Source organism: Solanum dulcamara, chromosome 5 (genome assembly GCF_947179165.1).
Source record: "Solanum dulcamara chromosome 5, daSolDulc1.2, whole genome shotgun sequence".
Classification (NCBI taxonomy): Eukaryota; Viridiplantae; Streptophyta; class Magnoliopsida; order Solanales; family Solanaceae; genus Solanum; species Solanum dulcamara.
Genome location: NC_077241.1, coordinates 74092831 through 74119655, shown reverse-complemented (window position 1 = coordinate 74119655; position 26825 = coordinate 74092831). Strand labels below are relative to the sequence as shown.

Below are 26825 nucleotides of genomic sequence, written 5' to 3'. Positions count from 1 at the left end.
TTAAAAAAGTTGAATCTCAACCTTAGTAATTTGTTGTTGGGTGGAAGAATTGGTATTCACATTATCAACAACAACCATTTCCAATATTTCTTCAGCATGATATGTTGAGTGAACACCATATAGTACATAAAATATTGTTATAACACCAGCCCATATACCAAATCTTTTATATGCCACCATTTTCAATGCTGTCATGAGAAACACATTTAGGAAAATCGATATCGTAGCAGGCCATGGCATGAAGGGAACTAACCAACTCTCTGGTCGTTCCGTAACGACCAGAGGGACCAAATACTGGAAAATAACTGTCGCGGAAATAGTAATGACCGCAAATAACATGAGATTCCACCAATGTAATTTGAATTTCCATGATAATGAGAATGCAAAAGAGGTGGATGAAAGAAGGAAAAGGAAGAAAAGAGTGTGAAGTGGTGGATTTTTGCTAAGGATTACATATCGACGGTATATAAGTGCATTGGACACTAAGTAAAATACTAGTAATGTGCCAATGGAGATCATCTCTATTACAATATTAAGCTCTGTGAATAATGCAATTGATGCTTGGCATATACCTACAAAATAGAAACAAAAAAATGAATTAAAAAAAAAGACTATGAGAAGATGCATTTAGCTTGTAGAAATTCATGTCTTAAATATTGCTAGATTGGTATAAATTTGTACATGTATATATAACAGAACCGGATTCAAAATTTAAACCAACTTTTTTTCTTTGAAAAAAGCAGTAAAGAGTAAGGAGATTAAATTCTCGGATGAGACTAAGCAGCTATTCGTGAGTTCTCAGCATTGAACTTATTATATTCTTAAAACTATGAGAAGATGCGTCTTTGAAAAATTTCTTTAACTTGTTTTTACAGTTTAAATAAAGCTATTCTTTGATGCCTATTACTAGCTAATAGACCATAAATATTCAAAAAGGGGGAATAGAGGAAAAGGAGGGAGTCTTTCTTTTTCACTAATATAATATATATATAGATAGGATTTTACCTTTATAGATCGACTTAATTGGTCCTTGGAGGTTTCTTGTGATATAAGCTTTCCAAGAAAGGTGTTTTAATTAATAGGATTATACGTTTATCACTAGTAAAAACAAATTAATAAAAAGAAATAAGAAAAAAACAGCCACCACAAACATACAAATTACAAAATAATAATAATAATAAAATCTGCCTTTTATTTTGACAAGTGGCTACTGTAAATAATTCTAATATCATATGGGCAATATCATTTAGACCACATGTATTAGCATTTTTTTAAGAATTTGTGAACAACTTGACGAATTAAAATTCTATTATGTTTAGATAATGATGGTAGTTGATTCAATTAGTTAAGAAGTATCATCTCTCTAATATCTTAATTATTTAAATCAAACGATCTTCCATTTAACGTAACGATACTACTTACCCAAGACGATAGTAGCATTTAGTGGAGTGCCAGTAGTAGGATGTACTTTGGCTAACCAAGAAGGTACAAGTCTAGCCCTCCCAATGACACAAAGGTACCTTGCTTGTCCAAGCATGGCTACTAATTGAGATGCCACAATCCCTAAACTTGCACCTGCCCCTACTACATTGCTTGCCCACTTCCACCCCATCAACTCGAAAACTGCTGAAAATGATGCTCCTTCCGGAATCTACAAATACTTATAAACGTGTTGAACTTCTATATACTAACAACATTGATAGATTGTTATATGAAAATAAGATAGGTAATCAGCTACGTATGTATATTAAGTAAAATTTTACTGGTAAATTCTTTACACTGTCGGTGTATATAAGTCAGTTGAACAAAGTACGTACCATGTTATAAGGTTGCAAAAGGCACAAGGATAGAGCCATGAGGCAATAGAGGACAGAGACAATGAGGACAGAGCCAACAATTCCCACAGGTAGAGTCTTTGAAGGGTTTCTTATTTCTTCAGCCATGGTGGACACTGTGTCATATCCAATATAACTGAAGTAAACTATGGCTGCTCCATCAACAATCCCTCTAACACCATAAGGAGCTATTCCTCCTGGCTTTATTAAGTTCTCAACTTTTCCATTGCAAAATCCAGCTATTATTATAAATCCAAAAAAGACCACATGGAAGACTGTCATTATCAGGTTCAACATTGAGCTCTCTTTAGTACTGCAAAATAGATACACCATTCATATCACAATCAAAAACCACTAAAAGATAAACTACTATACAGTCAGACGTCTCTATAACAATTATTTTTAATCTGAACAAATGATGTCGTTATAAAGAGATTTGACTGTAGCAAACATACCTATGACACAAACAAATAGTGAGGACAATAATCAACGCGACCGCGGGGAGATCCAACATGTTGTAACCTTGCATTAAACCATGTACATGGATTCTCCATGAATTTGGATCATTTCTACCAAAGGCACATGACAAATACTCTGTAAAACTTCTTGAAACAGCAGCATTTGACAACACATATTCCATTAATATATTTGCTCCTGCAAAGTATCCCACAAATTCCCCTGCATCCATTTAATTTCGTCAAGTTAGTATCTATAACAACATGGAGTATATAAACTTGTTAGCTACCTTCATCGAGTTATTATCTCAGAAAGTCACTTTCTTTGTTGAAAAAAATTTGAATCCAGAAGAAGGATAGACTTTCTGAGATAACTATTAGTTGAGTAACAATCTGAGAAATCAAATCCTACCTTATTTATATGGACAGTTACATGTAGTTATCTTTTAGATGATGTGTCTGTTATATATATAAATTAAATCCTTACCAAAAGTAACTCGGAGATAACTGAAAGCTCCACCAGCAACAGGAACATCAACAGAGAACTCAGTATAACACAAGGAAGAAAGAAGGGCAGATACAGCAGCAATTATGTATGAGATGAAAACAGAAGGGCCCGCGTTTTTACGAGCAACATGGCCAGTTGTTACAAAAACTCCAACACCAAGCATTCCTCCAATTCCAAGAGCTACTAAATCATACCATGTCAGTTTCCTCTTCATGTCAGCACCAGACCTTAGCCTCACTTTGTTGAGTTCTTGGTCTGGTGTCCATGTTGCTAACATCCTTTTCTTTAGCTTTTGAGGTGTTTTGGACAGAGAATTAAGGTAATTGGACAAAACCATTTTTTTGGTTGAGTGTAATGTGGTTTCTTTGGGTTTCAATGACAAGGTTTTATATAAGCAATGGGAATAACATCTTTTTTAAAAAAAAATATTCTGTTTATATTTTTTTAAAAGCGGAAAACTTTGACTAATGATGAAAGGTTCTCGTCCATCTCAAGTTCTCAACTCTCATCATATTATACTTTTGGTTGATGTATAGTAACACCTTAAGTGTGTCCCCTGATTTGCTTGAAAGTACAATCTTGTCCATTGATTCTTTTTAGGGTGACCATTATACCCTTATGATTAATTCTTCCCTCAGCTTTTTAGAGCACCAAGACTCAAAACGACACAGCTATCTTTTGGCCCCAAATTCCTAAGTTATTTTTGGATGAAGTTTTATCATGTATTTGGCTATAAATTTTTCTAAGAATACTATTTCAAAAAATATGATTTATACTCGTAAGTTTTAAAAATTATGAAAAATTCTCATAAGTTTGTATTATCATTTTATAAATAATATGTTCCGTTAAAAAATAACTTTATAACATAATTGATAAAAATCAACAACAACAAAATAACAATATGGAAAAGAGCAATACATTAATCGTATATTCAAACTTGTCACTGATTCAGTTTTACTGTTCTTTTTTCTCAATCTTGTCACTAAAATTATAACTCAAACTTTTTCGGAGGAGGTGAATAAATATTAATTGGAATAAATAAATGATTGATATTTTTTTATAAAATATAAAAGTTTAAAATAATTTTAAATATTTAAAACTTTCTAAAGTTTTGCCAAACACCACTTCCCAAGTTTTCCCCAATAATATTTGTGACCAAACCTAATAAAGGTGGAAAAAGGGTCGAATTAATGATTTAAAATATAATTAGCTAAGAGGAATCAAAAACAAAAGGTTGAGGGAGTTTGACCTATTCTTTTAGGAATTTTTTTGAAAAGATGTGACTAGCATCCATTCTTTGTATAAAAGCAATAATAATTAAAAGGTTTCTTTCATTGAGAATAATTGGAATTTGATCCATCATATTCATTTTTCTTAATTTAACTGTCAAACTCAAAAAATAAAATATATTTCTCACCCAATGTCTAATATCCATATTTAGCTCGATTAAATTTCAACACAGGCATTACATTGCAGGATCCATTCTTTGAGGGACGCTTTCAACTAAAAAAAAATAAATTATTCACATAAATTCAAACATGAGACCTCTAAAGGGGTCAATCAATTATGCTTCCTCATTAGTGGTAAATGATGGAAAAAGAGTCAAAAACACTTTTTTTTTTGTAGTGAATAAAATCTAAGAACTGTACTAGTAATATAATTGAGAATTGCCAATTGGCTGATATCTCTTCCCAAATCTCAAGTTTTTTTATTACAAAAAGTTATCGGACAAATCACAACACAAAAGAAGATAATGTTAAGCTTTTATCCCTTTAATATCTAACGTTGGATTCCTTTTTCTTAACCACATATCTTTTTTTGGTTAATTTAAATAAAGTTCTGGATAAGTTAGTTAATATGGATATTGAGAATGAGGGTATGTTTGGTATAGATGAAACATTTTTCAAAAAATGTATTGCAATTATATTTTTTCATGTTTTGGTCAAAAAATTTCAAAAATATTTTCTGTAAAAAAAATAGAAAGAATTCATTAAAATCGAAAATAATGACTTTTCCGGTATAAATTTAGAAAACAAGTTATAAGATAAATGGCATTACAAGCTAGCTACTTCTCTGGTTCCCACTCTTCATCCCGCCCATCTTTATCTATCTATCTATCTATATATATAAGGTTTGTTTAGATTGTATATAAATATTTCTAAAATTAATACTTTCTACCTACTTATGAAACACCATAAAATAAATAAGAAAGTTACTTTATCTCTTTGTACCAAAAACACCCTAAAAATCCCAAATTGTATCATTGAACAATATGGGGACAAATACCATGATGTCATTCTGAACAAGAATTAACGTCAAGAGGCAACATAAAACAAAACTATTGAAAGTGAACAATTTGTTTTAAACCAATTACTATATGTTAACCATGATCATTCATAGTCACTAAATATATAGACTTTGAATTAACACAATAAATTTCTAACAACTAGACCATGATTTATCAAACTACTAAAAGAATTACTATTTCTCTATTGAAAAAAGTTTAACAACTATCCTCACAGATATTTTGATTGAATCAATAAAAAAAGAAAAAATAATAATAATTTAACACGTAAAAATTAGTAAGTAATAATTTTTCAGTATTTCAGCGAGAATTTATTTCCCACCAAGTATTTTCCCAGTAAGCTGATTCGATGAAAAATAAATAAAAAAATTATAATGCATAACAAAATTTTCCATTGATTCACGAAAAAAAAAAACACTCTATGTCTACCCGTGTCACAACAATTAAATAAGTAGTGGCAAATGGCACTTTCCAAATTTCCAATTTCCAGTAAAGTCCAATTTTCATTTAGGATCATATATACAAACAATTGCATAAAAGTAATGACTCTGATGATGATTAAGACCAAGAATTAAACTTCCATTAATTAAGATTAGCATTATAATAAGATTTGACACAGTGGGTAAGCATATTCACTGTTGACTATTTTAAAGAAAAGAATTAAGGGGAATTGTGGAATTTTCTGTTAAGCTTTTCAATCTTATTGGTGATTGCTTAAGTTGCACTCAAGGAGAATATATGAATTAGAAGTCGTAGATCAATTGTAGCCTTTTAGTAATTAATAATAATTATTATTACTTTTTAAACAAAGTGGGGCACTATAGCTAGGATTTTAATTTCTCATTGACCTCATTCCTCGCCTCTCTTTTATGGTCAAATAAATATTATGATATATTTAGAATTATAATTTTTTTTTAAAAAAATTCTTTTTTAATATTATATTATATTTAATTAAATAGGTTCACATAAATTGAAATATATAGAGGAGTAATTAATGCTCCTTTAGTTAGAAGAATTACAGAAAATAACTACCTGTCTACCTGCTTATTCAAGTTGTGGTGGATTTGTAAGTACTTTTTAATCCTTCATTAGAAAATATTGAGTCGAATCTTGAGAATAAAATTGTCTTTGATAGTACATTTTACCACCCAAAAGTTGAACTTCTGGTACAAATATGAATTAATCAGACTTCAAAACGAATATTAGACATCGAATATGAGGGTGTAGGTTATATTGTAGATAAGGGAAGAAAATTAGTATGTAATTGAGTATTGTCTTAGTATTGACATATTCTTGTAGTCTTAGTATTGTCTTAGCTAGTATTGACATAATCTTGTAGTCTTTTGCTTGGACGTGTTAGTTTAGAGCACCGTGTATGTCGTAGTATTAACCTATTTATGTAGTCTTTGGCTTATAATATCTGTTATAATCTGTAGTTTACTATAGTTAGGTGGTCCCATCTTGTTTTAATGTTACAGTTTCTTGCATATATGCTCTGCATTATTTTGTTATTGGCTGTCATATTTTTCTTCACTATCTTTTTTCCTTTCCATTATACTTTGATTTGTTTCATTTGAGCCGAGAATTTTTCAGAAACAGTTTCTCTATCTCTAAAATATAAAAATAAAATATGCGTATATTCTATCCCCACTTTATGAGATTTCGTTGAATATTTCACAGCAAACATTCTTTTTCAAGCAGTCATTTACACATGAAATCAGAAAGGACTTATAACGTTCTTAATATTATTAACACATGCATTGATCTTTTATTGGGCCAATGAAACATATATAATGGAATCCAGCATAGCATATGTTATTGGTCTGTGTGTTTTCTCCCTTTTGTGGGAGAGGCGTGGAGGGAATTGAGTGGATAGGGTGATAACATATTTAATATAATTCTATAAATACAATTTAAAAAAAATAGTATGTATATTGTAAATTTTATTCTTATCTTGCGAAAATAAAAAAATTATTTTCGATAAAGACCATTAGCTAAACATAAAATAATGGAAAATGATTATAATAACTTCATTATTATTTATCCAATTGCTTTTGTTTAATAATAGAAAAGCCAATATTCATGGTGCAAATGAATATCAAAAGTTGGATTATTAGCTAGGCTCAATTCCATAGCCTCATTCATTAATTCCCAGCATATAATAAAATTTCCACCATATATTGCAAAGAATATATATGTCGACAATAATGACTATGAAGAACATTAGTTACTTAAAACGACCTATATATTTTCAAAAGAAATAGATATACGCATTATGTCACGGTCCAAGCACAATTATCGGAGTATTGTCTGATTTGGTTTGATTCTTTGAAAAATCACCTCAATTCTTTTGGGCCTTGTAGTTTTATCTCCGACTTTAATCCAAAAGTCACTTTTATAAAGTGACTGATTAACTTGCGCTTATATGACTTTAAACTTAATTTTCATCCCGTTCTAATAAAATTTTGCTTTAGACGAACTAGTTACATCGAACTCTTTTTCAAGTTCAACGACTACGATATTCATCTGTACTTCCTTTAGGGACTCAACATTCTTATTGAGGTTTGTTCTACCACCGTATTAAGAGAGATATTATTCTAATACCACATTTCACGATGTAAATTCGGTTGCTATGATATTATTCGCTTTGGCCTTCTAGCCACCTTTAAGCAATATATAAGAAAGACAAATGTCACGACCCGAATTCGAGTGTGATGACACTCATCTCAATCCACCAAGACAAGTCAGCCTAAAACTCAATGGAAAGTAAATGCGGAAGTAATTGAGATAAAGCAAGGTTTAACTTAGTCAAAAACAAATAAATAATCTCAAAATCCCCCAAGACTGGTTGTCACGTGTACAAGCCACTAATACATTATTGAAGTACGAAAGAAAATACAGTCACAATGTATTTTTCTCTATAATAGGACTAAAACATAATGAAAGAGTAAGAGGTATCCGCTAGATGGATGTAACAGCTACCTCAACACTCGAAATGATAGCCTCGGGTGTGGTAGAAAATAGTAGGAGTTCAAACAGGTCCGGGCTCACAACCTACACAAGTGTAAAAGCAAGTGGTGAGTACCAAACAACACGGTACTCAATAAGTGGATAACTAAAACTAAGCAAAGCTCAATAGATACAAGTACTCATGTCATTCCAACCGAACCTCATAAACTACAACCTGCATAAAATCAGCCCAACTCTACACTCTACACAATAATAATAATAATAATAATAATAATAATAATAATAATAATACAGTCCACAAATACTCATCAATGGTCTCATCATGTGAATCATATCAAGTCAAGTTCAACATATACAAAGCAGTAAGTGGTAAACACAAATTCACAAATATCAACCAAATGTGATGCAATGCAATGAAATGATGCATGTCTGTCCTATCGGTACACATCCACTGAATTATAGTCCGGAATTCATGGGGGACATTTCTGTCCATGTTACCTACCACGGAGCGTGTGGCTTGTCCCCTCAATATACACATCCTACCACGGAGTGTATGGCCCGACCCCTTTGTTTCATAATACCTGCCATGGAGCGTGTGGCCCGACCCCTTTGTTTCATATTATTTTCATTCTCAACACAATATGTCAGAACCAATGCAATCAATTCATTTTTATATGATTCACGATAATAACATGACAACAACAATAATTTTTCCTATCTCACATCAACATATTCATTTTACATGTCCAAAATAAACCCATAATCACAACATATCAATTCCACCAATACATGTCATTAAATCATCATTTTATACCCCTCATCTCAATTTTTAAGGCCAACATACAATCAATAACCCAGTCCAATTCTCATTACTCTCTGGTACACATAACACGGAAATACAAGCATCTACAAGCTTAAACTGAGGTTTAAAAATTCACTTGTCTCAAATAATCAAGCAATCACTCCGAAACTTGAGTCTTCCCTTTTCGTTGGGCTTCCAAATCAATGTAATCTAATCACTTAAATAATCACAATAAGATTTTGACTCTCATATTTTCCAAATTTTAAGCCTAGGATTAAGTTTCAATTTCTCCAATATCATAAATTTAATGAAATTCATATAAGATAATATGCCTAACATTTAATTACCTATCTCAATATATCAAAACACAACTTTTAATTTGATAACAAAATAACAATAGCTAAAAATAGAAGGCACTAATAAGGAACAATGGTGGTGACCATTACCCTTATTCTATCGGTCATATATTTTACTGGTAACATGCCACTGTCATTCAATTATTTGGCAATGTTGCCAATAAGGGCATACTTGTCCTCTTCCCGCCACGGCACAACAACAACTTCTAACCCCAATCAATATTACTTCAGATTGTTCAATCTACTCATTTAATATAAAATAATTTAGGGCCAGTCATTCTCCTTTACAATTTACACTAATTTATAAAAATAAGAAAGAAATTCTCCAATAGAATTTTACCTGAAGAAAAGTCACATCTTGTGCTTTGCAGTTCGCCGCACCCTAAGTTCCTCGCGATTCTCTTCTTTTTTTTTTTTTTTTTTTTTTTCTAATTAATTAGGTACTAAAAGTAAGAAATCCTTACACAAGCCCAAAAAAAAGCATGAACTCGATCTTCAGCCCTTACCACGATTCTCTCAAAAAAATTCTCTTATTTTAATAAATAAAGTGGTATAAGATATTAAATAAATTAACACTTTAATCCACCAATTAAATTATTTATTTAGAATCACACATCAACTAGTTAACCGAAGTTATTAAATAGTCCAAAATTCTCTATTTAAATATACAAAAAAGATCTTTTATAAAAAAAAAAACCATTTTTAAAATGACCTAACGAGTCATTCTAACGAAGGTGCATGATTTCAGACCTGCTGGTACTGCTATTGAATTTGGTCAAATTGCAGCTTCAGGTTTGGGAGGTTATTCAGCCCATATGCAGTCTCAAAAACTGCAGGTTTTGGGGCATGCCTCAACTGCAGATTTGGAGGAAAATTTACAGGTTTTGGGTGCTAGTTCAGCCCCTAGTTTGAAAGAAAAAAATGTGCAAGCTATGGCTCCTACACTTACATCATTTCAGCACCAAAGGCAAAGTTTTGGTCACATTGAGATGGCTGAAAATGACCAAGCTACTGGCTGCAGTTTCAGCACAATCCTAAGTGACCAAGTGTCTAGTCCTTGCTCCCACCAAGTGCAAGATTCAAACTCCAAACAACAAGACACTTACAACATTAATGATATGAAATTCTCAGCTACCCCTAGCAACTCTAATCAGCCTGCTACCTCTAAAACTCTAAGGAGAAAGAGAGCTAGAAAGAAGAAACTAGAAAAGCAACCAGAAGTTGCAGCCTCCACCCCTACAACGACTGTTCATACAAGTGAAAAAGATAACAATGGTGAGGTGGTTTCAACCTCTTGCTCACAGTATGTTCTCCTAGATCAGACCACTCCAATAAGAAGTCCAGATTTTGGTTGTGAAGATCTCCTTAATCTTACCCCTTTGAATATTCAGCCAGCTCCTTTTATGCAACCTGAAAATGCCATCAACATCCTATGCACTAACAATGAGGCTCAAACTTCAACTCCTACTAGTGATGATGAATATGGTGTTATTCATTCGGAGGATGAATATGACCAAGACTTTCAAGGTGAGGTTGAATTTGAGGATGAAGGAGAGACTACTGAACAGTCCATTAAAACAGCTGCTCCATCCAAGACCACTACTAAGGTCACGAATGACGAGATGAACCAACTAGCTAGTGAGCAAGGCTTATCACCTAGAGGCATTCATCACAATTCAAAATTTACAACTATTCGTGCTTCTATTAGCAGACCAAACACTAGGCTCCACAACCTTAGATCCCATCAATGATTAACACAATTGTATGGAATGCAAGAGGTATCAATACCAAAGGAGTCATAGATAGACTAAACTCTCTCAAACATATCCATCAAACGTCCATAATTTCCATCCTAGAACCTTTTTCTAACAATGCTCATCTACAAAGCTTTAGAATCAACCTTGGTATGGATGGGTCCGCTTGTAATCCTAATGGCAAGATTTGGATATTCTCGACTCAAGATGTCGATTGTAATGTTATTGATGTTGACGACCAACAGATCACTTGCGAGGTGAAACACGTAGAGCATCAAAATGCATTTCTTATGACATTTGTTTATGGAAAATGCAAAGATACTCTTAGAAGGCCGCTCTGGGATAGGCTCCTTCACCACGCTCCCACTAACCTTCCTTGGTGCACAGTTGGAGACTTCAATGTCATTACCTCCACTAATGAGAAACTAGGTGGAATCCCTTATAACATGCGAAAAAGCTTCGAGTTTATCAGCGTTATTGAAGCTTGAGGCCTTACAGATTTAGGGTATCATGGCTCAGACTACACTTGGTGTAATCAACGAGATATGCATAAAAGAATTTGGAAGCGACTCGATAGAGCTATGGTGTCCGATAATTGGTTAGCCGTTATGCCTCACACTTCAATTACCCATCTTTCCTCTACTGGTTCTGACCATAACCCTTTACTAATAGAGATGAATGCTAGGCAGGATTCCGCGAATAAATATTTTAAATTCTTGAATTGTTGGGTGGATAACCCTACTTTTCTCGAAACAGTAGAGTCCTGCTGGAGCAGACCCATGACAGGGAATCCAATGTTGTCCTTCCACCATAAAATGAAAAGACTTTCCTCCACCCTTAGTAAATGATCGCGAGTGGAATTCGGCGACATTTTTGCCAGGGTTAAGGAATATGAAGAATTGGTGAAAAGTGCCGAAGAAAATCTGATAGTGTCCAATAATGAAGAGAACAGGATGCAATTGCATGCTCTCAACGCCGAATACATCAGATTTCTTAAAATTGAAGAGAACATTCTCAAACAAAAAAGTCAGCTACATTGGTTCAAGGATGGAGATGCTAACACCAAGTATTTCCATGCTCTAATCCGTGGTAGGAGAAGGAGACTGTTCATTCACAAGGTTACCAACGAAGAGGGGGAGTGGATTCAAGGCGATGAACATATTGCTAGAGCAGCATGCGATCATTTTCAGAAAATATTTACTGGCGATGAGTCTCCGATTCCGGAGAACATCTTGAATTACGTTCCTAGAATGATCACAGATGCTCAGAATGAAAACCTTCAAGCCACGCCTACCATAGAGGAGTTGAAACAGGTAGTCTTCTCCATGAATCCTAATTCTGCAGCTGGTCCGGATGGTATGAATGGAAAATTCTTCCAAGCTTGTTGGGAGATTATTTCGGAAGACCTACTAGCAGTGGTTACTTCTTTCTTTGGGGGGTATGCTATGCCTAAGTTCTTTTCTCATGCCTGTTTGATCCTGCTCCCAAAGGTATATCACCCCAACACACTCTCTGACTATAGACCCATTAGTCTCAGTAACTTCACCAATAAGATCATATCAAAACTCATTTGCCTCAGGCTTGCTCCGATTCTCCCCGGTCTTATTTCTCCTAATCAGTCCGGGTTTGTAAAAGGAAGAAGCATCTCTAAAAATATCATGCTAGCACAGGAGATTATCCACGATATCCGAAAGCCTGTTATTGGCGACAACGTGGTTATCAAGTTAGACATAGCCAAAGCATATGATAGTCTCCTGGTCCTATACTTGTCTGGTACTGAGAAGGATGGGCTTCGGTGAGACCTTTATTGATATGATTTGGCGAATCATGTCTAACAACTGGTACTCTGTTATCGTTAATGGGTCTAGACATGGTTTTTTCCACTCCACCAGAGGGCTCAAACAGAGTGATCCTCTTTCTCCCGCCTTATTTATTTTGGGAGCGGAGGTGCTGTCAAGAATGTTGAATAGTCTTCATTGTTACCACTTCTACCGTGGTTTTCATATGGAGAAAAGAGGCCTACAGATTAATCATTTGAGTTTTGCGGATGACATTATCATTTTTTCCTCCGGAAGGAGGGAAATTCTTCAAATTATCATGAAGACCTTGACTCTGTATGAAAAGACATCGGGGCAGCTTATAAACAAGAATAAGAGCCACTTCATGATGCATCCCAGTGCGCTCCAAGACAATGTGGAAACGGTGAAACAGGTTACGGGTTTCACTCAGAAGCATAGTCCCATTACCTACTTAGGATGCCCTCTGTATATTGGCAGGCAGAGAGTCATGTACTACACGGACATGGTCTCTAAGGTTGTCAACAGAATTAGAGGGTGGCACTCCAAAATCCTCAGCTACGGCGGCAGAGCTACACTCGTGAAATATGTACTTCAGTCGCTCCCCATTCACCTTCTTTCGGCCATTACTCCCCCCCGTACCACTCTCAAACAGATTGAGAGAGTCACCGCTGATTTTTTCTGGGGGTGGAAGGATAACAAAAAAAATACCATTGGGCTTCATAGAAAAAACTTTGTTACCCTTATGACGAAGGAGGTATTGGGTTAAGGAGAACTATAGATGTGTGCAAATCTCTCCAGTTAAAGCAATGGTGGATCTTTAGAGCTAAACCAACGTTGTGGGGTGAGTTCCTTAGAGCCAAATACTGTCAGAGAGCCAACCCCATCATCAAAAAATTCCATTCTGGCCAGTCGCTTGTGTGGAAACACATGATGCACAACAAACACATTGCCGAACCTCACATTCAATGGAGGATTCACTCGGGTTCATGTTGTTTTTGGTGGGACGATTGGCTAGGTATCGGACCCTTAGCCAACTATAGGCAGGAGTTGGGAAGAGCAAGCAATGCTAGGGTGGCTGATTTTCTTATAGATGGACAATGGAACATCGATATGCTAAATCAATTGGCACCAGCGCAACTAGTTCCTCTTATCACTTCTTCCACACTTCAGCTGCAAGGAAACACACCGGACCAGGCCATTTGGAAGCTGAATACCAATGGGAACTTCACATGCTCCTCGGCATGGCAGCTTGTGAGGGAACATAGGACCAAGACACTTTCCGACCATTACACTTGGCACAAAAACATCCCCTTTAAATGCTCTTTTTTGCTGTGGAGGGCTTTTAGAGGCAAGCTGCCAACGGAGGAAAAGATCATTGCATTCGGTCAGGTTTACACTCCATGCTATTGCTGCCACAGTCCAGGTCCAGACACCATAGAGCACATTTTCAGCACGGGCCACTTCGCTAGGAATATTTGGCGCTACTTCTCTGACTCCCTAGGGATAAAGCATGAAGCCACACCCCTCAAACCTCTTGTTATAAGTTGGTGGCTTCACAAGTACCACACAGAAGCTCACAAACTTATCTTTCACTCCACCCCAATATTTATATGTTGGAATTTGTGGAAGAATAGGTGCGCGAGCAAATACGGGGGGAAGATTTCTAGCCTGGCGAGAGTGAAATTTGCCGTTTTCAAAGACATCTCTAATCTACTTAGAATCGCGTACCCCTATATCCATTGGCCTTCGAACTGGATCCACACTATTTCCTACATAGATAAGTGTGCTCATGAAATGAAGATCACCCATGTCTCGTGGACTAAACCACAACTCGGTTTCGTTAAGCTGAACACTGACGGAAGCGCGTTGGGTAATCCGGGGGCAATTGGGGGGGTGGCATCTTAAGAGATCATATGGGTAGATTTATCTTCGCCTACGCCATACCGTTAGGGGAGGGAACCAACAATCAAGCCGAACTAGAGGCGGTAGTTTATGGGCTTAAATGGTGCATTCAACAGGGCTTTCAGCACGTTATCCTAGAAGTCGACTCGGAGTTGATCACTAAATGGATCAATCATCAGACGAAACCTCCGTGGAGCCTTCACCGGATAACTCATGACCTTGTTGATATTTCCGAATTATTTGTTTTCTTTTCTTGCAAGCATGTATACAGGGAGGCAAACTTCACTACGGATGCTCTCTCCAAGCACAGTCACACTCTTACCACTCCAGGCCACTACACCACCCTCCAGCAGCTACCTCGAGGTACACGAGGATACTACATGCTAGATAGAGCCGGCCTACCTAGCTTTAGACGGAGGAAGACCAAAAGGATTAAGAAGCCTCCATGATCTACTACTAGTGTTGCAGCATTGGATTGAGCGCCCAATTGCAGTGTTTGTCTCCATGCTATATTTTTAGCCATGTTATTTGATGATCCTCGTTGACGCTAAAATTTTGTTGTATATAGCTTTTATGAGGATTCATCCCCAGTTTTATTTAGATTTTTCCTTTATTTTATGTAAAGGGCGAGTCTCCCTTATTTATGCTTTCCTAGTTTCTGTGTATCGAGAGGAGTCCTCTTCTTTAGGTGCATAGTTTCTAGGTTTCCTTTTCGTGTGTTTGTATCGGGGATGAGTTGGCTGACCTTAGTAGGATGACCGACTTATGAACCACCATAGGATTGGAGGTTAGGTTTATGTCCCCCTCTGTGTATTTTTCTGTTTTATGTATAATAAGGCTTGGGGGTGTGCGGCTCAACCCCTGGCTGTGCACGAGAGGTGGGAGCCTCGTGTAGGGTCTGTTCCCGTAAAAAAAAAAAAAAAAAAAAACACGAAGGAAACTTAACCTAATAAGATACAGTACTTAGGCTGATGTCCTCTTGTGGATATAATGCTTTAATTTTAGCACAAATAATTAATTACCTAATAAGATACAGTACTAGGCTGATGTCGTCTTGTGGATATAATGCTTTAATTTTAGCACAAATAATTAATTACCTAATAAGATACAGTACTAGGCAGATGTCGTCTTGTGGATATAATGCTTTAATTTTAGCACAAATAATTAAGCAGAAGGGGAAAATACCAAGAATTTGATACTAATCAATTAAGATGGTCTGCCATCAACCAAAAGGAACATATCAATTGTAACAAGAAGACAAATAGAAATTTGGTATAGTTATATATACATTTCTCTTACCCACACATACACTGGCAAACTATATTTCTTGATTTCCCAACAAATTTAAAATAATACCTAATAATACCCAAAATTTTTATTTTTGGAGTTTGATACATAATATTCTTACTAAACTATATTTCTTGATTTCCCAACAAATTTAAAATAATACCTAATAATACCCAAAATTTTTATTTTTGGAGTTTGATACATAATATTCTTACTTTAAGCTCCCAAAAATATAGTTCGGTCTTAAATGAAGTGGATTGAGACTTGAGAATCGTGTGGTCTTAGGCTTAGTTGTTTAGCAGAAGCAAAAATATTAGATAATTTTTTTTATATATCTAAATCTTAGTGAATAGAATCTCCCCATATATACTAGTGAGAGGCAACGTACCTTGAGAAATTAATCGAGGTGCCTATATAAACTGACCTTGAGAACAGTTTAAATGAATCAATTGTTATTACTTCCTTAAATTCATGTTTTTATTTTTAGTTTGTTTTAATGAAAATGTTATTGTATATATTTATTAATTTTTCACGTTCAACATCTTATATGACAAATTTAAGATCATATAATTCAAAATTTTCCTTTATTTTTTTTTAAAATTTCGTGTCAAGTCAAGTTAGACATGTAAATTGAAGAGAAGGAGTAATTCTTAAGAAATTGTGTCAAAAAAAAAAAAGAAGGGGCCCTTTTTGTGCACAAAATCTTGCTATTTGGATCATGGTAATATATTTGCTGCAAATTAAAGCTGCAACTTTGATATGTTATAGTATTAACTAATGGACATTTTGAAGTTTATGGCTGAAAAATCCTTTTCTATTATACTATCAGATTTGATTTTTTTCCAATAGTTTTTGTGGAATGTCCTTGTCCTTTTACTTGTTAACAGCATTTCAAGAACATGCATATTGCTGTACCCCTGCCAGAATTTTTTAACTTTTGTGATCAAAATCCTAAAATAAGATTGACAGTGATATAAATATATTTTTATACATTATTATGAATGTCTATTTATTTTTATAAAGAGAAAAGTCAGGTTTAGTTATTTTGGGATTAAGAGTCCGTTTGAATTGACTTAAAAAAAGTAATTTAAAGAAAGTAAATTTTTAAAGTGTCAAAAATTACTTTAAAAATGAATAGTTATATATTTGGATAAAAGTGTTGCAGCTGAAGAAACATTGTTGATGTGTTTAGATAAAAGTGCTGTTAGACATTTTTTTAAAATCAAAATGAATGTCTGAAATACCTTTAAAGCTTTTAGTTGATTAATTTTAAGATTTATATTTCTAAAAAAATGTTTAAAACAAAATTAACGATAAAATTTTTATACAAAATTAACGATAACACTTTTTCCAATTGCAAAAGTCTCGCAAGTTTTTTTTTCATTTTTAATAAGTAAATATCACATCCCCTAAGCAGTAGAAGTACCTAATAAAATATTTTATCCTAAGCTTGAAATATGCCTCTTATCTAAACATGCAGAAATAGAGACCCCACTAAACAACTAGCAGCAGGCTTCTTCACTATGAATAAAATTGATTTTCCTTATACTCTCTTCTTTCTGCGTTCCTTTTTTACAGCTAACAGCAATTGTATCATTCCTCATTCAGCAAAATCCCATACTCAGAAACTTCAATTAGCTACAGTCCTATTATGAAAATTGAGCCTTTAACAAGTTAACAAAAAGAAAAAACAGAAAATATATAATCAAAAAATAAATAAATTAAAACGCATAAATAAAAAGAAAATGTAGAAATCAAGAGAGGATGAAGAATATCTTACTTCAATGTCGATAATTTTGAAAAATTTAAGTGAAAAAGAAGAGAGAGCGAAGAACAAGAAAAATATACGCTGGAGAGAGGAGAGAGCGCAGCAGCCAACAGTGAAAGATAGTTGAGGGAAAGAGGAGGTAGGGTCATATTTCAAATAAAGTTGGAATTATCAAAAAGAATTGAGGGTACAAAATAATATTTTTGATCAAACTTATAATTAAAAATAAAAAGTAGGGCTCTCCTACTTTTGGTTTTTGACTTAAAATAAGTCATTAATTCAGCTTTGTCAAATACTTTTATAAGTAAAAAAATTGACTTAAAAATATATTTGACCAAACCTAAAAGTTCATCCAAATACGCTATTAAGTTAACTACTTTTTCTATAAATAGAGGGTGTAAATATATATGGTTGTAGAAGAAACTCCATTTCCTTGAGCACATTCTCTCAGCTTATCAAATCTTCTGCATGTTTGTGATCTTTATTAGCCAAAAAAAAAATGATACTTACCATCTTCAATGATACTTTATGTCCTGCTTTTTGATAAGTTGGATAATAAGTAGGCAGTCGGTTTTCACTTCCAATTTATTGTAGACCATTTCTTTTGTTAATGTTAATTTCTATTTAAGCTTTAAATTACTTATTAAATGAAGTATATGATCAGATTTTAATATCTCGGATCCGTGGCGCAATGGTAGCGCGTCTGACTCCAGATCAGAAGGTTGCGTGTTCGATTCACGTCGGGTTCAATCCCCCGATTCATCCGAGTCCCTTTTTATTTTATGTTTTTTCATTTTTTTGGCCTATATATTATTATTATTATTATTATTATTATTATTATTATTATTATTATTATTATTATTATTATATAGATTTATCTTTTCCCGTCCATAAGGTGCATTGACTCCATAATTGTTTATAGACAACTTTCTTTTTGTGATTTAATAGGTAGATAAGGTCCTATTGAGACTGAAACCATAATAGCATTGGGATATAATACTCACTGACCAATTAATGTGTAATGATGATTGGCTTACAATCTACTCAATTTACCAGACCGAGACGTTATTCTTATAAAACCCCTTAAAAAAGTAAAAGAAGAAATTAAACAAAAGAATTTTCTCGTTTTTTGGACCAGATTTTTTGCTCCATTGACTACTTTATTTCATGTGAAAAGATTATCCAGTTCCACATTTTAGCTGCTTATTGACATTAATTAAAGACAACTCAAGCAGACAAACCATAACTTTCTCCAACATAAGACACATCTTGGCCTAACACCTTTAAATTCCATTGCACATTGACCAAATCATTCAGAAAGAATCACGCCAGAGAAAGCCTCTTTAAAATTACAATTAGAATTTGCAAAGCTCCACAATTGAGCTCACAGATTGCAATGACAGCAAACTCATAATAAATAAATGAACAAAGCAATAAAAATCCTAAGAACTACATGATGGAAATGGCCATGATAACTTTTTCCCATCTCCCAGCAGGTAAGATCTGGGGACGTGCCGATGATGATACAACAGTATAGCTAGGTCGTTTCCTAGAACCATTGCATTAAGCAGTCCTATGGGGAGTTAGAGCAAGGTTGGGTATTTTGCATCGAGGAATTCCCTTAACATTTTGGCAGCCTTCTGACCACCCATCAATTCTGCTAATCTCTCCACCGGAAGCATGGCAAGTTCCGCCAAGCTTTTGCACCCAGCCATTATTGCCCTATAGTTGGAATCTGTCACACCTGGCAGACGTCTCAACATCTCTACCGCAGATGTATTATAATTCTCAGCTCTACAAAAACGTAAAGCCAAGACGAATGTTATCAAGCTGCTAAACAACAGAATAAGATTTTAGATGCTTAACCTGTACCAAGCAGACGACAATTATAGAACTAACCTGACATCATTTTCAACAACACCCTCTTCTGATGGTACACCCACTCTAATGGCCTTGACCTCATCGGGTTCATCTTGGTTTGATTTAAGAGATGCAAATATTTCGGCGGTTGCATGCAGACTACGAGACCAGATAATGCGAAGCCGAGGAAAGTGGAGAACAAGCAAGGAAAGCTTTGAGATAATGCTATTTGGGGTTACGTCATCACCAAGTTCACTAGCTGACTACAAAGGAAACGAGAACTTATCAAGAAAAACAACTATTAAAACACAGATAAACCCAAAACAGAATATACGCAGCACAATTACCTGAAATGAAAAGCTTTTATCCTGTGAAAACTCAATAAGAAGAACAGGAATCCGGTAATAACGTGACATCATTTCCACCTGGTGGTAAAGACGGCCCGATGCAAAACTGCCAAATAGATCAGAGATACTCTTTCTTTCTACGCATATAAACGGAGAAAGTATGTAATCACCAACTTCCAGGGTCACTGGTATAATGCGCATGCCTTTCTGGTGAAGCACATTAGGAAGAGTACTCATGAACTCTCTCATGTCCACAATGACCTGGTTAAAAAGAAAGTCTCTGTATTGGGATGACGGCATCCAATTATGTAATTGTCAACAGAACAAAACTTGGAAATACGTACTTGCATTTCCCTTTCTGCTTCTCTTCTTCCACCAGCTTTTCTGGTTATATGATTTTGAGATATAACGGACTGAGGCTCATTGGAGGAATTCAGTCCCAGACAACGTCCCTCCTGATAATTATCCACAATTAATTCCCAAAACAGAGGAGCATTTATTAGTACAGAAGGTTGGGTTCTCCCAACTGAATGCAAATTTGTGGAGACAATTACCAAAATCGGGAAGAAAAGAGCTCAGATTACAGAAATGAATTTATGCAGCTATTGAACAACTAATTTCATTTTAGATTTGGTTGCAGATTAAAGGGAATTTCATTCTATACCTGAAAATCAACTATGGAATCGAGATACAAGTCACTCACAGATGAAACATTAATGCACACATTGGGTATCTAATTCCTAAAATTCTTTAAATTTTTGTGCAAGGCCTCCACATCCTAGGCAGATCACTCTTACATTCTACAAATTATCCATGCATCTTTACTTTTACCATATCATATTGCACCCTCAAAATTTGTATGAATGTATACCTTTCAGTTATGTTAGAAAAACTATCTTTTATAGCTTGTTCGGACAAGCTTTTGGGAAACGAAAAGTGCTTATTTTAGACAGTGAGGTGTTTGACCAAGCTTTTAGGAAAAAAGTAATTGTTTTTGAGTAGTAGCAAAAGTTGTCTATCAGAAGTTGAAAAAAGTAGCTTTCCTCCATAAACACTTTTATAATCTTGGTGAAGCACAAATTGATGCTCTAATATTGGCAAAAGTACTTTCGAGAAGCACAAACTGCAATTCTCGAAAATTATTTAATTGAAAAGCAATTCTGACAAAAAAAAACATTTCAAATTAAGCAGATTGCGGAAGCTCGGCCAAACAGACTATTAATTATGAAGAAGTTAACCAGCTACTGAATATTAACATTGTTATTATTATCATCCATAGAATCAATGAAACATGGGAAATAAAAAGATTTACTGAAATGGGAAGAAGAAAACCAGACAAATTAAAACTTGTCAAAGATCAAGCATGAGACTACACCCCACCCCTGCCAGACAGTGCAAATTGATATTTCTTTAGACAGACATAAATGGCAAATTAATAGTAGCATACTGTGATGAGTGGATCTTTACAAGTAGAAAAGAGCTAACCTGATCTACTGGGATCATCATCAGTGATTTCTGTCTTATAAGGGACTCAAATGCTCCATTTTCTCTACGCACACTTGCCTCAAACTTTTGCACCTCAGTAGAGTCTTCATAGAAGAGAAAGTACACCTTAACCTTTCTTGAAGGGTTCTCAGCTTTATAGATCTCAACCTCTCTCACAAATGCAATATCAGGATGGTAAGCAATAATGGTAGAGGGCTTCAAAATATCAAGAATTTTTTTATCACTCTCCAAGGCATAGAAAACCACTGGTGGGATCTTCTTAGTTTCTCTTGAAGACTCAACATCCAGACCTTGGTCGTGCTTTCGAAGAAACACTTCATTCAAACATCTGCCTTCCATTGCATTTTCTAGGAAAATACCAGGAACGTAAGATTTAATTCATTTGTTTTTATCTGTTATAAGAGAAAAAAGTATCAGATTTACCTTCAGGTGCCACATCATTGTTGGTTTTTTCACCAGCTGAACCTTTCTTTTTCTTTCCTTTACCCTTTCCTTTTACAGAACCTACACCATCCACATGTTTCTGATTATCACCTTCACCAATAATATCCTTGTTGATTCTTTTGCTAACTTCAGATGCAGCTGCCAGCAGTGCATCATGCTCCTGCTTGCTTATGCTACTAACTTCTGCTTTCTTTCCAGGTGATGCAACAACACCATCAAGTACCCCAAACCCTTTAGGCTCTTTAGCTTTCTTGGCATTGCGTTTTGGCAATGCTTGCAGCTGTACCTTGCTCAACAGATACTTTTCCCACTCTTCACGCATGACCTATCCAATGTATAAAATGTATTAAGATACCAATGGTGCATAGCACAGTAAAACATGGTCACAATTAAGAAAAGATTAGATTGTTTCAAATAACCTTTTAGTATAACTTTGCAGTAATTTGTTCGCACTATTCTTTTTCATGTACAGGGACTAACAATTTCTATTAAGATTGGCTGATCTATCTTCCCTTATTAAATAAACAAACAAATGAAGAAAACAGCAGTGTGGCTTGTAAAGATAAGATCTTAGAAAAAACCTTCTGTGAGCCATTTGTGATGCAATCTTCGAGTTGCATGCATGAGTATTCATCTTTGCAAGCAACTAAAACAATTCCATTGTCATCCCCATCACCCAGATGATCTTTCTCTTCTCCAGACGATGCCTGTTTATCTCTTTCCTCTTGTATCTCCACTAGGACATCCTGTGAAACAAATCAAACCCGCAAAATCCTAGTTGAATAAAATTATCTAGGATTAAAACCCAAGAAAGCAATAAATTTGTTTTCTTAGGCAGAAGCCAGCAACCCAAATTAAAACAAATAATATTAACAAGTCAACATGATTGTTATTTAGTACTTAAAGTTGATTCTTCAACTGCCAAAGGTTACATTAATGATTGAGAAAATGGAACTCACTCACTCACAAGTAAGACCTTCCACTTTGGTGGCTCCTCCAAGACTTCCTCCAAAACGACCCTGCTCTCTGCACTTGTTGACTGATCTATGAGATATAAGCAAAACAAGAGGAACTATGTCATGCTTTACAGCTCTACACTGTTGTGCTACTATTGAATGATGAGCAGGAAGATTCAAATAAGAAAATTTACACCTTAGCTATTTTGATTGTCTAGTTCCTTTTTTTAACTTCCACCACCATAAAACTACATAAGTGCTTCCTTTTGCCCAATGTTTTTGATTTACTATTTTGTTTTTGTGCTTTTTTTATGGGGGGGGGGGGGGGGGGAGGGTAGAAAAGAGAGGAATTTGGCACGGTTATCCCCACTGCGATTAGTATGATCACCTCACATTCAAGCTATTAAAATTAGTCCAATTCCCTCATTAAGAAAATAAACAGAGAATCCAATTGACAAAAAAAGTGTCAGCACTGTTAATACACACCTTCATCCTTCTTGCTGTCATTAAGCTTTCTCTTTTTGGTTGATACAGTCTTACTCAGCCCCAGTTTTCCACTATCTGACCTCCCAAAATGATAAACTCGCTTTTTAGCATACTCAAAGATCTTGTAACTGGACTCTGCAAATATCCAGACGGACCGGAAACTCTCTGATGCTCTAAGTGAGTCTAGATACTTCAAGTAAGTTACAGCATCATACCTACTCATATAAAAATTAGATCAAGCTATATTACAAATACAAGAATCATAAGCAAAAAGAAACTGAAGCAGACCTCACAGACAGCACTAGTACCCTCTTCCTAAACTAGGATAAACAAAGGATTCAGACTAGCAACCAAGTAGATCCATCCTATTATATTCTCATTCCAGACCAATCTGCTGGTCCCAGTATGACATAATTATTAACAGAAAAGTTTAAATGAAAGTACGTATTTTTTAGAATATGCCGAGAATATGTGGGGTCATATTTTAAATATCATGGTGTAGAACAGAATATGGAATGAACTTCTATTAAGAAGAGGAGAAAAGGGTCTAAGAAAACTTATTGTGGTACTGAAAATGCACAAACATTCCCTAAAATGAAAGTGGACAAGGTTTTGGATAACCTGAAAAAGAGAAGTAGGCTACTTATTTTAGACGAGGGAATACCATTTGATACTTTCACCTATTATGAGCAGATAACTGTCTAAAGACCAGTAAAACATAAAGTCATACTTAATACAAATGGTTGATATTTGAAGTATTCAAAAATAATTATACCTTCCAAATTAGAAACTGATCTTTCAAACTACTACATAACATATGTTGGGTGTTGGGTTTTCTCTCAAATTGACGCCCGACAAGACACAATTCGAATCAACGGAGTAAGAATATTAAATAAGCCATAACCTGATGCAGCAATTATAAAGAGTTTATAAATAACAAATATCAAATAATAGCATCTTGACCAATGAACAACAAAGACAATGTCGCAGAAAAGTATTAACAATTAAAAACCCTCTTGCTCAAGAAAATAAGAGCCATCAACTAGCTTTCTTAGAGATACACAATAAATATCTCACAGACATCTAATACCAACAAAATAATGCATAATGGGACATGAAGTACATGTAATTCCGACAAATAGTGAGTGGAAGGACAGCGTGGTGAAAGAAAACACCAACTTCCATACCTAACAAGGTAATCCAACAGCTTTCTTAATGTCTTTAAATCTGAAACAAGCTGCTTCGTTCTCTTCCCTAAGGTATGCCAGATGGGATCTAGCTGCCTTTTCACTATCTCATCGAACGACTTAAACAAACCATTCTCCACTGTCAAGTCTTCTACATCAACCTTATTAGTCTTTCTCATTTCCTTCAAACATGCATCCATCACCTCAATCACTGCTTTCTGAATCCCAATCATATATGTTGACATCGGTACCCTTATATCCACAACCTCTGGTGGATCACTCTCCAAATCCTGGGATACATAAACCTGAAACAGCAAGAACAAACCACTCAAACCAGATTATCCCGAGCTTGGATCACCACCACTCCCCCAGCTCACATACAGGCCCTTTGAATAATCCAACTAAACTGTGAAAAAGAGGTTAGAATAATTTAAACTAACTAACTACTGTGAACGACCTTGTATGAAGTAATTGATTTTATCTGGCCAACCTTGTAGGAAGCCTTTCTTACTCAAGACAACCTTAGCAAAAGAAACATTCAGACTACTATAGATGTTATATGTGCTAGAAGGAATTTGAGAGCGTGAGATATCTGTTTCTTCACTGTACAGTAGCAGCACATTTGGAGAGTGTTTTTTCGGTTCTTGAAATAGCTTTTTTCGGTTCTTGGAATAGCCTTGGTCATGCCTTACAGTATTAAGGATGCTTATGAGAGCTGGTGTTCACTTAGAATTGGGAAATCCATCAAATAACTTGATTAATGGTGCCAAATACTAGTTTTTGGTGCATCTGGAATGAAGGAATCAAATATGTCTTGATGGGATTCCAACTCCTAATCACACCCTTAAAGGCAAATGTCTAATCAACTTATTTAGTTCGTTCAATCAGGTCCATGTATCCATGTTGAACTTTTTTTGAATTGTGTTTGCTCCTTATTTAAACATTTTCCTACAGCTCATTGTTGTCCACTTTTAGAACTCAAAATTACCACAAAAGCACTATCCTCATACACTATCCACCTTATGTTATTCTCATATGTTAATAATTTTTATACCCAACCAAACACTAGAAAGTGCTCAAAAAATGATTACCAAAGGTTACACATTTTATTATCCTTCAAACCAAAAGTCTATATATTTTCATGATTGAGTTTAAAGGAATTACCTGGAATCGAGGCCAAAGATGAAGCTTTCTAAGGAAAAGGCATTTAAGCGTTCTCTCAGCTTTAGCAAAACCAGAAACCATAGAATGAGGACGATCGGAGAATGCACGAACATAGAGAGAACGATTCGTTGACCGCAAAATACGTACAATAAATGCCTCTGTTGACGTATCCGAAAGCGAATGAGCGTTGAGAATAACAAGTCCGGCAACAGCAGTTGTCGGAAGACGATGTGTCAACAGGTCAACAATAAGAATCCGGGAAGTGATGAATAAAATGCCCCCGGAAGTGTACAGTGACAGCCTCTGGTTCGCCGGCAAGTCTGAAGTGATCTCCGACGGTAAATTCGGAACTTCACCAGAGATTTGGGATTGAATGTCATTTTCGTAATTTCGTAAGATGGAGCTTTTCTGAGGAGGAGTGGCAGAGAGGATAAGTAAGCAGCCTTGGGAGTGGTGGTGGAGAAGGAAAAGGGAGGATATGAGTTTATGAAGACCGAGACCTGATGAGGTAACTATTAAACCACCGTTGGAATCTTCTAGAAGTTCTGTGATTATATGCTCGTGAAATTGCACCATATTTGAAATCTAGGTTTCCGCCTTATGCGGTGGCGATCATGGTGGATGATGGCGGAGATGGTGGTGGCGGGAAGTAGCTGTGGAGTTTGTTGGAAGAATTCAAAGTGGTGTTATATATATGAGAATTTTTGGCGAATTGGGTTTAGACAAATCTTAAATTAGAGTTTAGCCCCTACAATTTGAAAATATATTGCTTTTGCTACCCATATTTTCGTTTTTGTCCCTCGAGCAACCTTTTTCTACATTTTCATGTACTCATCTAGGAATTATTGAATAAACAAGTATAAAATTAATTTCATATTCTTTTTTAAGATTAATTTCATCTTTCGAAAAACCGAAGTCTCTTGATCCTCTTCATTGTTTTCGTCTTCTTGTACTTGGATTGATGCATTCCGAGTGTCTTTCATAAATAGTCTTTCTACCTTCACGAGGTTGCAATAAAATTTGTATGTACTCTACCCTCTCCAGACCCCACTTACTGAGATTTCACGGGGTATGTTGTTATTGTTATTGTTGTAAGCTTGTATGTGCTATATTTTTCATAATATTAAGCATTTG

The 26825-nt window shown here is 35.1% G+C and overlaps 2 protein-coding genes and 1 non-coding gene across 4 annotated transcripts; 1 reads left to right on the top strand and 2 right to left on the bottom strand.

The window, feature by feature from the left end:
* LOC129890758 (cationic amino acid transporter 6, chloroplastic-like) lies at positions 1-3135 on the bottom strand. The gene is made up of 6 exons (XM_055966245.1): positions 2778-3135; positions 2291-2513; positions 1818-2148; positions 1423-1651; positions 444-572; positions 1-188 (listed from the first exon to the last, which is right to left on the bottom strand). The coding sequence occupies exons 1-6, from the start codon at positions 3133-3135 to the stop codon at positions 1-3; spliced, it is 1458 nt and encodes a 485-aa protein (XP_055822220.1).
* Positions 3136-18418: 15283 nt separating this feature from the next.
* Positions 18419-18490, top strand: TRNAW-CCA (transfer RNA tryptophan (anticodon CCA)). Its single transcript has one exon. It is a non-coding gene; the product is annotated as a tRNA-Trp (tRNA).
* A 520-nt stretch (positions 18491-19010) lies between these two features.
* LOC129889777 (DNA repair endonuclease UVH1) lies at positions 19011-26342 on the bottom strand. Of its 2 annotated transcripts, none has more exons than XM_055965224.1 (11): positions 25692-26342; positions 24528-24832; positions 23341-23555; positions 22866-22942; positions 22480-22644; positions 21878-22223; positions 21434-21801; positions 20293-20403; positions 19949-20209; positions 19641-19864; positions 19011-19535 (listed from the first exon to the last, which is right to left on the bottom strand). In XM_055965224.1, exons 1-11 carry the CDS (start codon positions 26265-26267, stop codon positions 19325-19327), a joined length of 2859 nt encoding a protein of 952 aa, XP_055821199.1. In that variant the 5' UTR covers positions 26268-26342; the 3' UTR covers positions 19011-19324. The 2 variants fall into 2 exon arrangements, with proteins under 2 accessions (XP_055821199.1, XP_055821200.1); XM_055965225.1 differs by having other exon boundaries at positions 22866-22924.
* Between the last annotated feature and the right edge of the window lie 483 nt (positions 26343-26825).

What these genes read in the sequence shown, in the direction of transcription:
- LOC129890758 (XM_055966245.1), bottom strand. Translation starts at nt 3,135, where the DNA reads ATGGTTTTGTCCAATTACCTTAATTCTCTGTCCAAAACACCTCAAAAG. An exon ending in TTATCTCCGAGTTACTTTTG is followed by an intron (nt 2,514 to 2,777) that starts GTAAGGATTTAA and finishes AAATGGATGCAG; the next exon opens with GGGAATTTGTGGGATACTTT. An exon ending in TTTTGCAACCTTATAACATG is followed by an intron (nt 1,652 to 1,817) that starts GTACGTACTTTG and finishes AAGTATTTGTAG; the next exon opens with ATTCCGGAAGGAGCATCATT.
- LOC129889777 (XM_055965224.1), bottom strand. Translation starts at nt 26,267, where the DNA reads ATGGTGCAATTTCACGAGCATATAATCACAGAACTTCTAGAAGATTCC. An exon ending in TGATGATCCCAGTAGATCAG is followed by an intron (nt 20,404 to 21,433) that starts GTTAGCTCTTTT and finishes GATAATTATCAG; the next exon opens with GAGGGACGTTGTCTGGGACT. An exon ending in ATAAAAGCTTTTCATTTCAG is followed by an intron (nt 19,865 to 19,948) that starts GTAATTGTGCTG and finishes TTTCCTTTGTAG; the next exon opens with TCAGCTAGTGAACTTGGTGA.